The 14,290-nt window shown below is 39.0% G+C and overlaps 1 protein-coding gene across 1 annotated transcript in view; it reads left to right on the top strand.

Moving 5' to 3' along the window:
• The window catches only part of LGR5 (leucine rich repeat containing G protein-coupled receptor 5), a 126,655-nt gene that overhangs the window by 44,705 nt on the left and 67,660 nt on the right, over positions 1-14,290 (top strand). Inside the window, exon 2 of the mRNA XM_045872956.3 lies at positions 10,972-11,043. Within this exon, the coding sequence (XP_045728912.3) occupies positions 10,972-11,043 (72 nt within the window). The remainder of the gene's footprint in view (positions 1-10,971; positions 11,044-14,290) is intronic.

The following is a 14,290-nucleotide window of genomic DNA, read 5'->3' as shown; positions in this document are numbered from 1 at the left end:
TGAATACACTGCAAGGGAGCTGCTGGTGGGACAGCAGAGGAGAGAGGCCATCTGCCAGGAGGCAGTGGGAGGGGGCTGTTTTTAAAGGGGGAAGGCGAGGAGGTATGGCAACGTATGGAATTCTCCCTTTTTTGGTGACTGTGCCTGGTTGTAAGTAGCCCATTGGTCAGTGAGTGCCTCTGGATATTTTGAGGTGGGTCCCCTAATGGGCCTGTCTGTATTCAGCCAGGGGGGCGCTCTGAGCCCTTTCTACATTCCATCGCTCAAGCCTGTGTGCCTAAAAGTGGCCTCTACATCTATCTCTTCTCTTGTTATTCACAAAATATAAATAAGGTACGTGACTACCCAGTCACATTAACTATGTCTATCTATTAGATCAGTGTGACAATGTAAAATTTTCAAATGAGCTTTGCTTTGAGGCTCTGTCTTTTCAAATTTTCCATTAAAAATTTAATAAAGCAAAGGGACCCATACGTAAGTACATAAGCCAGCTATCTCTAAACATTTTTAAGATTATACTGTAATTTTACAAAGATTTTTCAAAATAACCAGATATCAATAAGCTAATATTTCTTCACTCCTGATACAGTGCAGGTAAGAGTTTTTATGTGTAAAAACACTAAGAGAGTCTATGTTATAATAATAATCATAGCAGGGCGCCTGGGTGGTTCAGTTGGTTAAGCGACTGCCTTCGGCTCAGGTCATGATCCCGGGGTCCTGGGATCGAGTCCCGCATTGGGATCCTCCTGCTCTGTGCGGAGCCTGATTCTCCCTCTGCCTCTGCCTGCCGCTCCCCCTGTTTGTGCTCTCTCTCTTTCTCTGTCAAATAATAAAATCTTTAAAAAATAAATAAATAATAATCATCATGATCATAGCAAACTCTGCAGTGCTACGGTGTTGTCCGCTTATTGCCAGGTACTACTTAAGAACTTTCCATGTATTCGCTCCATTATTTCTCACAACAACTCTATAAAGCAGATACTATTACTATCGCTATTTCAGAGATTAGGGTAACTGAGGCACAGAGATGTTAAATAACTTGCTCAAGGTTATTCAGTTCAGAAATAGCAAATATCCTGCCAACTCAAACTAAGGCAGGATAGCTCCAGAATACAAGCTCCTAATACCGTTGGAACCTCAAGAAAAATAATAATATTAGAAAAGAAATGAAAAGATTATTAGTCTTTCTTTACATATAAATGGATTGTTTCACTTACAACCTGTAAGTTTTATTTTTAACTTAAAGGTCATCAAATAAAATAAAATATTCTAGCACTTTGCACAAAAGGATATCCTTAGGGCTGAAAGTCATATGAAAAGGTATTCAACTCTCCTAGACATGAGAGAAATGCAAATTAAAACCACAATGGAATACCATTGTACATTTAGTGAAAATGACTAAAATTTAATAGAGAAATAATGCCAATTTTGATGATAACAAATGGAGAAAAACAGGTGTGAAATAACTGGAATTCTCATACACTTCTGGTGGACGTATAACTCAGCACAACCACTTTAGAAAACTGCTTGGCATGATCTATTAAAGCTGAATGTAGGCATAGCCCAAGACCCAGCAATTCTACTCATAGATATATACCAAACAGAAATACACACATTGCATATATGCTCAACAAAAGACATACTTAAGAATGTTTATGGCAGCACTACTCATCATAGACACAAAGTGACCCAAATGTCTATCAACAGTTGAGTTGTGGTATAATAATAAAACGAGATACTATATTGAATTGAGAAGGAATAACTATTGCTACATGCAACACATGGATAAATTTCATAAACATAATGAGCAAAATAAGCTAGGAAAACACAAAAAACTCTGCTCTGTATTACTAAGTGAAAGAAGCCAGTCTGAAAAGGCTACATACTGTATGATTTCAACTATATAACATTCTGGAAAAGGCAAAACTATGGAGACAATAGAAGGTTCAGGATTGCCAGCGTTGGGGATGGGGAATGGAAGGATGCATAGATGGAGCACAGAGGATTTTTAAGTACTGAAAATGCTCTGTATGATGCTATAATGGTGGATACCTTTGTCCAAACCCATAGAATGTACAACAGCAAAAGTGAACCCTCATGTAAACTACAGAGTTTGGGTGACCATGAAGTGTCAATAGGTTCATCAGTTGTAACAAAAATACCACTCTGGAGGGGAATGTTGATAACAGGGGAGACTGTGCACGTGGGGGAGGGGGGCAAGAGGTATATGGGAAATCTCTCTAGCTTTCTCTTAATTTTCCTGTGAATCTAAAACCGCTCTAAATAATAAAATGTGTTTAAAAAAAAGAACTATGCACTGTATGATTCCATTTACAGAAAGTTTGAAACTAAGCAAAACTAATATAAAAGTGTTGGAAGTCAGCAGACTGGTTCCCTTTGGGGGAGAAATGGGTGGAAGGGAATATAAGGGAGCTTCTGAGACAATGATTATGTCCTATTTCTGGATATGTGCTCATTTGTGAAGGTATGTTCACACTGAAAATTCATTGGGCTTGACACTTAAGATTTATTCATTTTTCTATATATGTTACACTTTAATAAAAAATGTTTTTCAAAGATACATTGTTTTGGAGTTAATAACATGAGAAAAGTACATGGAAATAACATTATTCATACTATCATAAAATGCTACTCAAGCCTGCACCTTTCCTTTTGAAGTTCGCAGGACGGCTTATCTCTAGAAGCATATTTGAAAAGTGATCAATTAAAAGTGTTGGAATGGCTCCAGCCTGGATCCATTGTTAACAAAGGTATCTGGCAGAAAGCTAAATGCTACTGGATCTCCCAAGACAAATTTAAAATGATTGTACTTAGAAGAAATGGGAATTGCACTGTACTGCTAAAGAAGAAAATATTTGTCTTCAACTGTGGCCGAGATTAAAGAACCACTTTGGGGAGTTGTTTTCCTAATTTGTTTAATAATAGTCACACTATAAGGAATGGCCTCTTTGTTCACTGATTCCTGTACCGAGTCTCAAAGATAAACAGTAGAGCTGGATTTTAAGATGGTGGACTAAGTACCTAATGCAAACATTCCTCCCACAACAAGTCCATAGAAATGATAGGAAAGATGTCTTAGCAGGACAAAGAGGAGAAAAGGAAAAGTAGAAGGAAAGAAGAGGGAAGGAAGAGGAGGAAGAAAAAAGGTAGGAGTGGAAGGGGGGAAAGGAGAAGCAATAGCAGCAGGTAGAGGTACTTGAGTATGGCGGTAGAAGGGGAACTTTCAATGGATGAGAATCTTTGAGGAATCTCTAGGACAGAAAGCAGATAAGGCTGACTGAAGAGAGAAACCATAACTCTAATTCTGAGCAAAAATCATTGTGGAAGGTGGGTATACACAAAGTGGGTTTTGTTCCCAATAGTGTTTCATACTAGAAGTGTTATATGCCTCACACTTAGAAGCAATGTAGCCATTTGATGAGAAACATGATTTTCAAAAAAAAAAAAAATGGATTGGGTAAGATCATCTGCTCACTTATAGTAAGGCTGCAGTAGAAGAGAGTTCAATTGAGCATTCACTGAGTATCTTCTATATGGCAAGACTTAGCTAGACACTAGAAGTATACTATAATGAAAAAAAAAACGACCATGAGGAGTCACAGCCTACTGTAGGAGATATACACATAAACATATCACTTCAATATGATGCCATTAAATGTGTGGGGTGATATGGGAGGACAGAGAACAAATCACTTACCCTAACCTTACAGTTGGGCGAAGGCTTCCTAGAGGAGATGACGCCCTACCTGAGTCTTCAACAATGAATGAAAATCAATATGCTGGAGTAGTAAAGCATTGATGTGCTGCACAATGGAGCTTATGTGCAATACTAACAAATGTGAATTTCATTTGGAAAATGATAATTGAAAGGTTTTAGGTAGGGTGGTGATTTGGCTAGTTCTGCATTTTTTAATGGGTCTCTCTCTAGCCATTAGAGGGTGGGCCTAAAGGGATAAGACTGATAGCAGGCAACCACGGAGTAGGAAGGCAATTTCAGATGACTGGGGCAGAGATGGTGAGCACCTGCAGCAGGGAAGAGTAAAGAAAGAGGAAAAGAGGTAGAGAAGATGAAAAGAAGAAGACTTGAATAGTATCTAAGATTTGGGCTTTTCTGGCAGGAAGATGGTAATGGCACTAACTAGAAACTGGTACTACAGAAAAAGAAACAAATTTGGAATAGGAAATAATTACTTCCATTTTAAACATGATGCATGTTCATGCATGGTGCATTCCTGCAAGATTGCTAACTGGACATATGCAGAAGGAAATTAGATGCATGGTTCTGAAATTTAGGAGAAAGGGATTAAGATTTAGGAGAGAGGGATTAAGACTAGGATGTGGGGAGTTATGGGCATCTAAGAGATACTCAAACCCATGAAAAGTAAGTAACAGTCTCCAAGAAGAAAGGGCAGATTGAACAGCGCTAGGCCAAGGGCAGAACTCCAGAGAACACTGACATTTAAGGGATAAATAGAATAAAATCCCACAAAGGAGCCTATAAAGTAGAAAGGTTGGAAAGTATGGAAAGAATCCTGAGAGAATGATGACTTGGAAACCAATGGAGTATAGAATTTCCAGAAAGAGCAAATCTAATGCAGGAGAGAGGCCCAGTAAGTCCTGTGTTCATTAAATTTGACAATATGGAGGTCACTGTTTCTTTAGCAAGAGCAATTTCATTGGAGTGTAGGGATGGAAGTCTGCATATTGTGGGTTGGAAAGGGAATGGGAAGTGGAGACTACAATTGTAGACTCTAAACAACCTCAAAGGGAATGAGAAAGACTGAACAGCAGGTAAAGGAAGACATTGGATTGGAAGATCCTGCTTCCTATCTGTTTTAGTAGAGTAAAAGATTTGACTCTGTTCATACATTGAAAGGGAAGAAGAATAGGTAAAAAATAGAGGAAGTAGAAGGAATTACTCATGAGTAATGAGCTATAGCATCCTTCAGGGGACGGGACCCATAAGCAAGGCTAAGCAAGCAGAAAGTATGGGTATAGTAAGCAGGGGACAAAAAGGAACAAGAATTTGGTTTATTTCATGTTTGGTGGTCTAAAGAATCTCAGTTGTTTCCATGAAGTTAGAAGGAAGGTGTCCCAAGATGGGAGTCGTTGTTGATTAAGAGGTTTGAGGCAAGTGTTAAAGATTGGCCACAGTTCCTGTGGGAGTAAACTGAGCAATCACAAATAACAAGATTGTGCAGCAGTGTTGAGAACCCACAAAGACCATGAATTTATAGTCACTAGTCTGCGTATTTGTGAGTTTCTCTTTTCTAGTAGCACTCAGTACCCTGGGATAGGAACAGAGAAAATGAATTATGGTGTTTTTCCAGAGCTGGGATTTTGCCAGGAGAATGAAACAAAAGACAAGGGACCAGGGGGTTGAGGATGTTGGTGAGGTAATGATCCAGGGACCAATGCATGATCTAAGCTAGGTTCTTAGGCTAAGACAAAGCTTTAATACTGGAAGTATCAAAGGACTAGAGATTGAAATAGAAGACTAAGCTGGAAAGACAAAAGACTGTGTCAGAAACACAAGGGTCTGTAAAGCTAGATCTTGAATTGGGGCGAGGGGAGGGTGGGGGAACACGGGAGTAGGAATTTGGAAATAGAGAGGCTAATGCATTCCAGGGAAAGAGAATCACATATGTAAAGACGGATGCAAAGGGGAACAGCAAGAATTTCAAGTGTATAAGTGGACCACACATCGCATAGAGGAAAGTGACATAAAATCAAGGTTGAAACATACATTAGGCCAGATCATGAAGAGCCTAAATAATTTAGGCATTCATTCCTCTAAGAAGCCTGGAGCCAGCAGAAGTTCTCAGATGGAGGGGGTCCATATGGCTACAGCTGTGAGGTTTGCCCTGCGCAGGGACTCCTCCGTGGGAGCTGAACTCCAGGCCAGGCTCTGCTTGCAAACCATTCACCTTGTTCTGCTGCTTGAGTGCAAAGAAGATCTTTTCTGTAATTCATCACGCCCCTTTTCCTGTGGATGCACCTGAGAGGTTGCCTTTTTTATTGGCTAACAGTGACTCTGAGTGGAGTGACGATCAGATAGATAGTCTTTTCAGGGTGACCTCTCTGGCCATGGTATAGAAGATGACCTAGACACAGTATGAGGAGACACAGTAAGCAGGGAGAGCAGAACAGTTATCCACATAACAAGGACCTGACCAAAGGTAGCAAGCAGCCAAAAAGAAGGAAGGGAGGCCAGATCCAGAAGAAAGCCCTAGAGAATTAATACTGGGTGTCTTTATGGACGTAGGGACAGCAGAAAAGGGAAAAATTGAAGATGACTTGGATTGGTTCTCCACTGTGTCCCTAGACCTGCCCACCATTAACGCTCAACTCACATTTGTCAAATGAAGAAAAACAATAAAACTGCAAGCAACAAAGATATTCGCAAGAGAGAGATACTGTTCACTTTGGACGGAACTCTATTTCTAGGAAACAATTAGGCCTCCTAAACTCTGAGTGAGTTGTAGAGTTCAGAGCCCTCACCTGGGAATTCAGGGTTGCTCCTGTGCCATGGTTCTAAGCCTTGCCTGAACATTCAAATCACCGGAGAAGGTTTTAAATATCCCAGTGTCCATACTGGACCAATCAACTTAGGCACTCTGGGGATGGGACCCAGACATCAGTATTCCATAAAGCTCCTGAGATGACTCCAATATAGAGTCAACTGCTCCCATAGAGCTTTGCAGCCCCTGTTCTAGGTTCCCAGACATGGTCATTAACACAGTATCGGCAAGAGCAGGGTCAGAGACAGGGCAGAAAGGTTGAACATATTTGACCATCTTGTCACAATGATTCCTCCATGTCTTATGAAATCTTTGTACAGAGTGACCACTTGTTCAAAATTAATTCCAACATCTTGGCAAAAGATGAAAAAATTAAAGAAATCCATTACATTGTTTCACAAATGTTAGGAAACTGAATCATAGAGAAAAATGTGGTGCTATATGGGACGCCCTTTTAAAATCATAGTTTAAAAAATCAATAATTTGCATGTTTGGAAATTATTTTATGACCTCCTGATTTGCTGCTAAGGTTATATGTGTTCAGAAAGACCAGGTGTCAGAAAGACCAAATACCAAAAAGAAAAATTTACATATAATTTAAGTAAGAAAAAGAATATTTTAGTACAAAGTTTTAATGTTGTTCTCACTCTATCATTTTTAACTCAAAATTGACATAAAGGCAAGAAGAGCATTGTTAATCAAAGAGTGGTCCAGGAAAGTGTCCTTCCCAGGACATGGCTGTTTTTTACTAATCCGCAATAGATAAGAATTTGAGACTAAAGGTGTAGAAGCTTTTATAGTAATTGAATAATCCATATTGAATCACATAACAAAATATTGAGCTCCTATTTTATGCATTTTAGTGTTTTTATTTCCCTTTCCTAGTAATTAATTTTTTTTTTTAATTATAAACACTCAGCAAATTCAAAATTTTTAAAAATTGGTCTTTCACCATGGATAGTCTAGTTTGGGAGGCTAGAGGACCAGTATTCCATTTGAACATCAATGCAAAGGTGAACACAGAATGAAAGAAGTAAATGCAGACAAATTCCTTTTTAGCTTATCTGTTTTGAATTTATATTTTAGAGGCCTATTTCATTTTACCTTAGATTGTTGATATGGAAAGTTATTTTCTGCTATAGGCTTATATGCATTGCTTAGAAGCTCTTTAAAAGAAAACAGACTTGGGGTGCCTGGGTAGCTCAGTTGGTTAAGCATCCAGCTCTTGGTTTCAGCTCAGGTCATGATCTCGAGGTTGTGGGATCGAGTCCTGCATCGGGCTCTGCACTCAGCGTGGAGTTTGCTTCATATTCTGTCCCTCTCCCTCCCATTCACTCTTTCTGTCTCTCTCAAATAAACAAGAAAACAGACTTATTAGAAAACAGGTGGTAAAAGAATGGTTTAGCAGTATTTGCTCATTTTCTTTTTTTCCCCCCAAGTTTGACTTTAATATAGCCAGGTTTGAAAATCACTAATATATAGGTTGAGCATAATGAGTATTCTGCTATTTATCATCTATTTTTTTTTTTTGCAATTTCCCTATTACGGTTTTATTTTATTTATTTTTATTATGTTATGTTAGTCACCATACAGTACTTCATTAGTTTTTGACATAGTGTTCCATGATTCATTATTTGGGTATAACACCCGGTGCTCATTGCAATACGTGCCCTCCTTAATACCCATCACCAGGCTAACCCATCCCTCCACCCAGTATTTGCTCATTTTCTAAGAGGAACCCAACATCAGGTAACACAGAGAAGTTATTAATTCCTTTTGGGAAAGGGAGATATTTCTCTTTTTAAGAAATAAGTTAAGTCACTCTCTTTTGATTGGAAACAGCTAGCAAGAGTTCAATAGCATAAACTATTAATGTAGAGACATCCTAGTTTAAATAAAAGGAAGCCTGCCACACAGAGATTAGTTCTCCCAAGATCATGCAGCTAGTGAATGGGGAGGTCAGGAATCAAACCCAAGACCCTATACCCTGACAGTGCCTTGCTCTTTCCCCCGTTCTGCCATAGAAAGTGTTCCAGTGGGGACCCTGAGAGGCTTATATAAGCTTCACTTTCAGGAACCTGAAATAGGATAATAAGTATTAAAATCATGTGGAATGTTTATGAATCTCCTTAATATGTAAATTTCCTCGTTCTATTTAGAGCTTTCTGCATATAGACAAGAGTGCTGTTTGTCCCAAACTGATTTGCACATCACACAGAAAAGTGTAAGAGGAGAGGAAACTTAGTGCTATCCATACCAGTTGTCTTGATGTTGAAACTGGTTTGATCTGGGTTGCTATTAAACATGCTCCAAAAGCAAACCAATTTGATTCTTTTAGGAGATAAGTTGGATATCGATGAGAAATAAGTGAGTACCTGAGAAATATCAAGTCTTTGCAGGGATTATATAGTCCCAGTGAGGAATCCAAAAACTTGATTGATTCATTTAATACATGTCTATTCAGTGAACTAAACAACTTTGCTACGTCAGAGAAATACCTGCACAAAAATTTAAATTGCTAATCAATTATTTGTCACTCTTACCTAGACAATGCCAGAAAACAATCCAGATTTTTTTTTAAAGATTTTATTTATTTATTTGACAGAGAGAGAGAGACAGTGAGAGAGGGAACACAAGCAGGGGGAGTGGGAGAGGGAGAAGCAGGCTCCCCGCTGAGCAGCGAGCCCGATGCGGGGCTCGATCCCAGGACCCCGGGACCATGACCTGAGCCAAAGGCAGACGCTTAACAACTGAGCCACCCAGGTGCCCCTCCAGATTTTTAATATATGGATATACAAAATTTTTGGTGTATATTTTTGACATCGTTTAGTTTTAGCTTAAGAATATAGCATGTTACTCAGCTGTATCATTGTTCAGTAGTGGATATTAAAATTTATAATTGTTTTTTTACCATACTCTGAAACATTTAACTGAATATTTTATCTTCCTGTACATGCTAGTGACTTTTTAATCACTTTTTAAAGAGTAAATGATCAATCCCTCCATTCTTACCATCAGTGATTAAAGGTTAATATTTGATAAAGGAACCAAGCAATCTACACTGACATCAGCTGGGTTAGATGCTATGGGTGTGGTCACTTAAATAACAGGAATAATCTGGATTTTTTAAACAGCTAATGGGTGAAATAGGTGAAGGTGGTCAAAAGATACAAACTTAAAATTATATGATAAATAAATCCTGGGGATGTAATGTACAGGAGGGCGAATATAGTTAACAAATCTGTATTGCTTATTCGAAAATTGCTAAGAGAGTAAATCTTAAAGAGTTCTCATCACAAGAAAAAAATGTAAATGTGATGAATGTTAGCTAAACTTACTGCGGTAATCATTTTGCAATATATACATATATCACATCATTATGTTGTACACCTAAAATTACTACAATGTCATATGCCTATTAAGTCAATTTTTAAAAATAATAAATAAAAAGAAGCTCATTGTCTTATCTTGAGGTAAATTTTAAGGATGTACACCTGAGCTGAGATTATAATGAATTTTGAACAGAATCTGAACCTACGGGTTTGAGCAATGAGTCATGTTTTAAGTCAACTTTCAGCTATCACCTAAAGTCTTAGCTGGTCTTGATGGCAGTCTGTTCCGCTGCCAGTCTTTTGTCCTCTGAGATACAGATGGCATATATCAGTGATGCTGCAGGGTTATGTGGGAGACAGTCAAGAAATAGAAAAGTAAAAGCAGAATAAAATCTAATTACATGGAGTTTCCCTTAAAACAAAAATTGATTGAGTTCTGCCCAAAGTGGCTTGTTGTTTCCTGTGCCAGGAACTACTGTGCAGGCCCAGCAGGAAGTGTGCTATGGAGCGGGATCACATTACACCCTTGTTTTATGGTTCATTTCACTTATTTAATGCAATCCGAGAACCTGCAAAGGGAACATGTTAGAAGGAGGGAATGGGCTTTTTGTCTTGTTTGTTTTGTTTTTTTTAAGTTTCTTTGAATCAAAACATTTGTTTTTACAAAGTGCTTATAGCCCCACAGAAGCAGGACTTGTAGAGTTGCATGGGGAAGACATTTCTCTTTGTCACAAAATTCAAAGCAAGACATGAAGTTGGGTTATGTCTAGGGTTGAGTTATGTCTGTTTCCTTTGCTGTCCTACTCACATAATTTTAAACATGAAGGATTACCAGCATGCCCATGAATGGTCTAAATCATTTTGAATTCATATAAGCTCCTCCTAGGGTCTCTAATTTGATAGAAAGCCCAAGATGGGTGGGGTGGGGGGTGGGGCGCTGGTAAGGAATATGTTTAAGATGCAAAATAGCAATTCATTTGTCAAGCAAAAGAATGAGTTCGTTGGGCTGTATTGCTTGAAAATGTGCGAAGGGAACAGCTGGATTCCCTTGTGGTGGCATACACCGCCCCTCACGTGCTGTCTATTTTCCTCTCCAGAGACCTCAGTATGAACAACATCAGTCAGCTGCCCCCGAATCCCCTGTACAGTCTCCGCTTCCTGGAGGAGTTGTAAGTATCCCCGTAGTAGCGATGCGTCCAGTCAACACGGAGCACATTCCTGGGTTTGCCCCTCATACTCACTGTGGGAACCAGATAAAACAAGGCAAAAAAGCTGTCAGCACCAACAATTTTGGCACATGAGGAAACACTTAGTTGGGAGGGGAGAAAAAAGGAATTGCCTAAGATTCTGGAAATCAACTTATGAAAGAGTTGACCATGAGGCTACAACTTTCTAAGGTGAGCCTTGAGCCAAACAAATTAAAATTTTAAAACAAAGGCTGTTTAAGAGCGCTGGATGTCTCTTTGGAAATAGTTAAGCAGCAGGATATTGAAAGTTTGAATACCGGTTCATGTTTATTAAAATACCAAGTAAGGCCATAATCAAAACCAAAAACTGCCGCTTGGTTCAGGTTGTGACAGGGAGAGTGGAGTCCACATTCCTTAGCGCCAAAACTTCTTGTCCTAATCACTTTTAATTACTATCTTCCTACTTCTTAATTTAGCTTCCCTCACGGCTTGAACAGAAAAACATGAAATCCACAGAGGACTTAAAACTGGGCTCTCCCAAACTCACCGTAAAAAAAATAAAAAAATAAAAAAGGATGAAGCTAAAATTAGCTAATGATACACAGAGGAATCTTGATTAAGTCTCGTAATCACTTTCCAGAAGATGAAAAAGAACTGTATAATCCAAAAATCTGCATTTAAAAATTCATTTGATCCTCTTACCCTTTGGAGTGATGGAGACTAGGGGAGCCGTGTGCCCTCACAGTCCTCATGAAGAAAGTTTGGCACCATCCCTTGAGTACATCCTCTGACTGTTGATTAAAGGAATTGTGTAGGCAATGACCTCTTTTGAAAATACTTCCTTTATAAATCCTGAAGTCAGGGTCCTATCTGAGGAGTAATTTAAATGGTTGATGCACTGCATGATCCACCATGGGAAGTGGGAAGAATGTTCCATCATAACCAAATTACACCACATTGATCTTTTCCCTTTTCAAGAGGATAATATTCTCAAATTTCTCCCTTTAGGGTTTTATCAATATTTTTGATGGCCTTATATTTTTAGCAAATGTTATTGTCTTACTACTGAAATCAGTTGAATATATGCCCAGGTTGTTATCCAGGAATACGGTGGGGAAGCTCAGAATATAAGGCTGTACAGCAAGTTTTTATCATTCATGGGTTTTCACTCTAGGTTGTCCATGCTCCTCCTTTCCCCTCTTCTCTTTTCTCTCTCGCCACTTCCACAGCTAAAAAGTAACTTTGGTCAGGGCTGAGTCCTTGTCTATCTTAGTCATGGCTTGTATATAATAAATAATCAATACATTTTTGATGAATGAATGCATCCTGAGAAAGCAAAACATGTAAAAGGAGCTTCTCATCCAAGTTGGCTTCCTTAGAAAAAAGCAAAAGACGTGGTAGACATTAGCCAATATTTCTAAAGATTACCTTTAGCAAATTTCAATTAGGGTTTTTTCCTGATTTCCATCCTTGTCATCCTCCCTTCACCATAATTAAAACACAACGCTTAGTCCTATGTATACCCCTACCCTGTATTTTGAAGGTGTGTATTTGCTATGATTTCCCCTGTCATTTCCTTACACTAACCAATGGCACAAGGCTTCCATTCTGTGTCAACATGCACCTCCACTTTGTTTTTTTTTTTAATTTTTTATTGTTATGTTAATCACCATACATTACATCATTAGTTTTTGATGTAGTGTTCCATGATTCATTGTTTGTGTATAACACCCAGTGCTCCATGCAGAACGTGCCCTCTTTAATACCCATCACCAGGCTAAACCATCCTCCCACCCCCCCTCCCTTCTAGAACCCTCAGTTTGTTTTTCAGTGTCCATCATCTCTCATGGTTTGTCTCCCCCTCCGATTTCCCCCCTTCATTCTTCCCCTCCTGCTATCGTCTTCTTTTTTTTTTTCTTAACATATATTGCATTATTTGTTTCAGAGGTACAGATCTGTGATTCAACAGTCTTGCACAATTCACAGTGCTCACCATAGCACATACCCTCCCCAATGTCTATCATCCAGCCACCCCATCCCTCCCACCCCCACCACTCCAGCAACCCTCAGTTGTTTCCTGAGATTAAGAATTCCTCATATCAGTGAGGTCATATGATACATGTCTTTCTCTGATTGACTTATTTCGCTCAGCATAACATGCTCCAGTTCCATCCACGTCATTGCAAATGGCAAGATCTCTGAATGGGAGAAGATATTTGCAAATGACCTATCAGATAAAGGGCTAGTATCCAAAATCTATAAAGAACTTATCAAACTCAACACCCAAAGAACAAATAATCCAGTCAAGAAATGGGCAGAAGACACGAACAGACATTTTCCCAAAGAAGACATCCAAATGGCCAGCAGACACATGAAAAAGTGCTCAACATCACTCAGCATCAGGGAAATCCAAATCAAAACCTCAGTGAGATACCACCTCACACCAGTCAGAATGGCTAAAATTAACAAGTCAGGAAACGACAGATGTTGGCGGGATGCGGAGAAAAGGGAACCCTCCTACACTGTTGGTGGTAATGCAAGCTGGTGCAACCACTCTGGAAAACAGTATGGAGGTTCCTCAGAAAGTTGAAAATAGAGCTACTATACGATCCAGCAATTGCACTACTGGGTATTTACCCCAAAGATACAAATGTAGGGATCCGAAGGGGTACGTGCACCCCGATGTTTATAGCAGTAATGCACCTCCACTTTAGACCACAGACTGAATCAATAAGGAATTCACTTCCGCAAGGACTTTGTATAATAGAATTCCTCCCTCGGTGACCCAACTCATTGAAAGTAACTACTCTTTCTTCATGAGGTAAATGTCAATTCTCTTCCAAGGCCAGTTTTTCAAAAGATCATTGAGAAATGACAAGGAAAAAAAAAAAAGAGGGAGGGAACTACCATTTGAAAAAGATATTTTTCTGTATTGTCTTATTTTTATATCTGGAAACTCCATTAAGTGTCTTGACCTTGGAATCTTGGAATTTCAGAAATAGAGGGGACCCTTAAAGGGCTATTCATTCTAGTTTTTCATTCATTTTGTTCTGGAATTCCCTCTGCTGAGCAGGCCAACTTGCAGAATTCAAAAGCTAGACCACTTTCTCATATATAATTCTGTGTTGCATCTGACTGATGTTTCAAAGACATCATTACTCATTTTGTGGCAAAAGGGGATAGTATTTATAGAACCTGGAAAAATAATCAACTCTGCCTGGTTTATTCT

Source organism: Mirounga angustirostris, unplaced genomic scaffold (assembly GCF_029215605.1).
Source record: "Mirounga angustirostris isolate CCGP_5_RB_7025 unplaced genomic scaffold, mMirAng1.0.hap1 SCAF_5, whole genome shotgun sequence".
In the NCBI taxonomy this organism is placed as follows: Eukaryota; Metazoa; Chordata; class Mammalia; order Carnivora; family Phocidae; genus Mirounga; species Mirounga angustirostris.
This window is presented reverse-complemented; position numbering and strand designations above follow the sequence as displayed.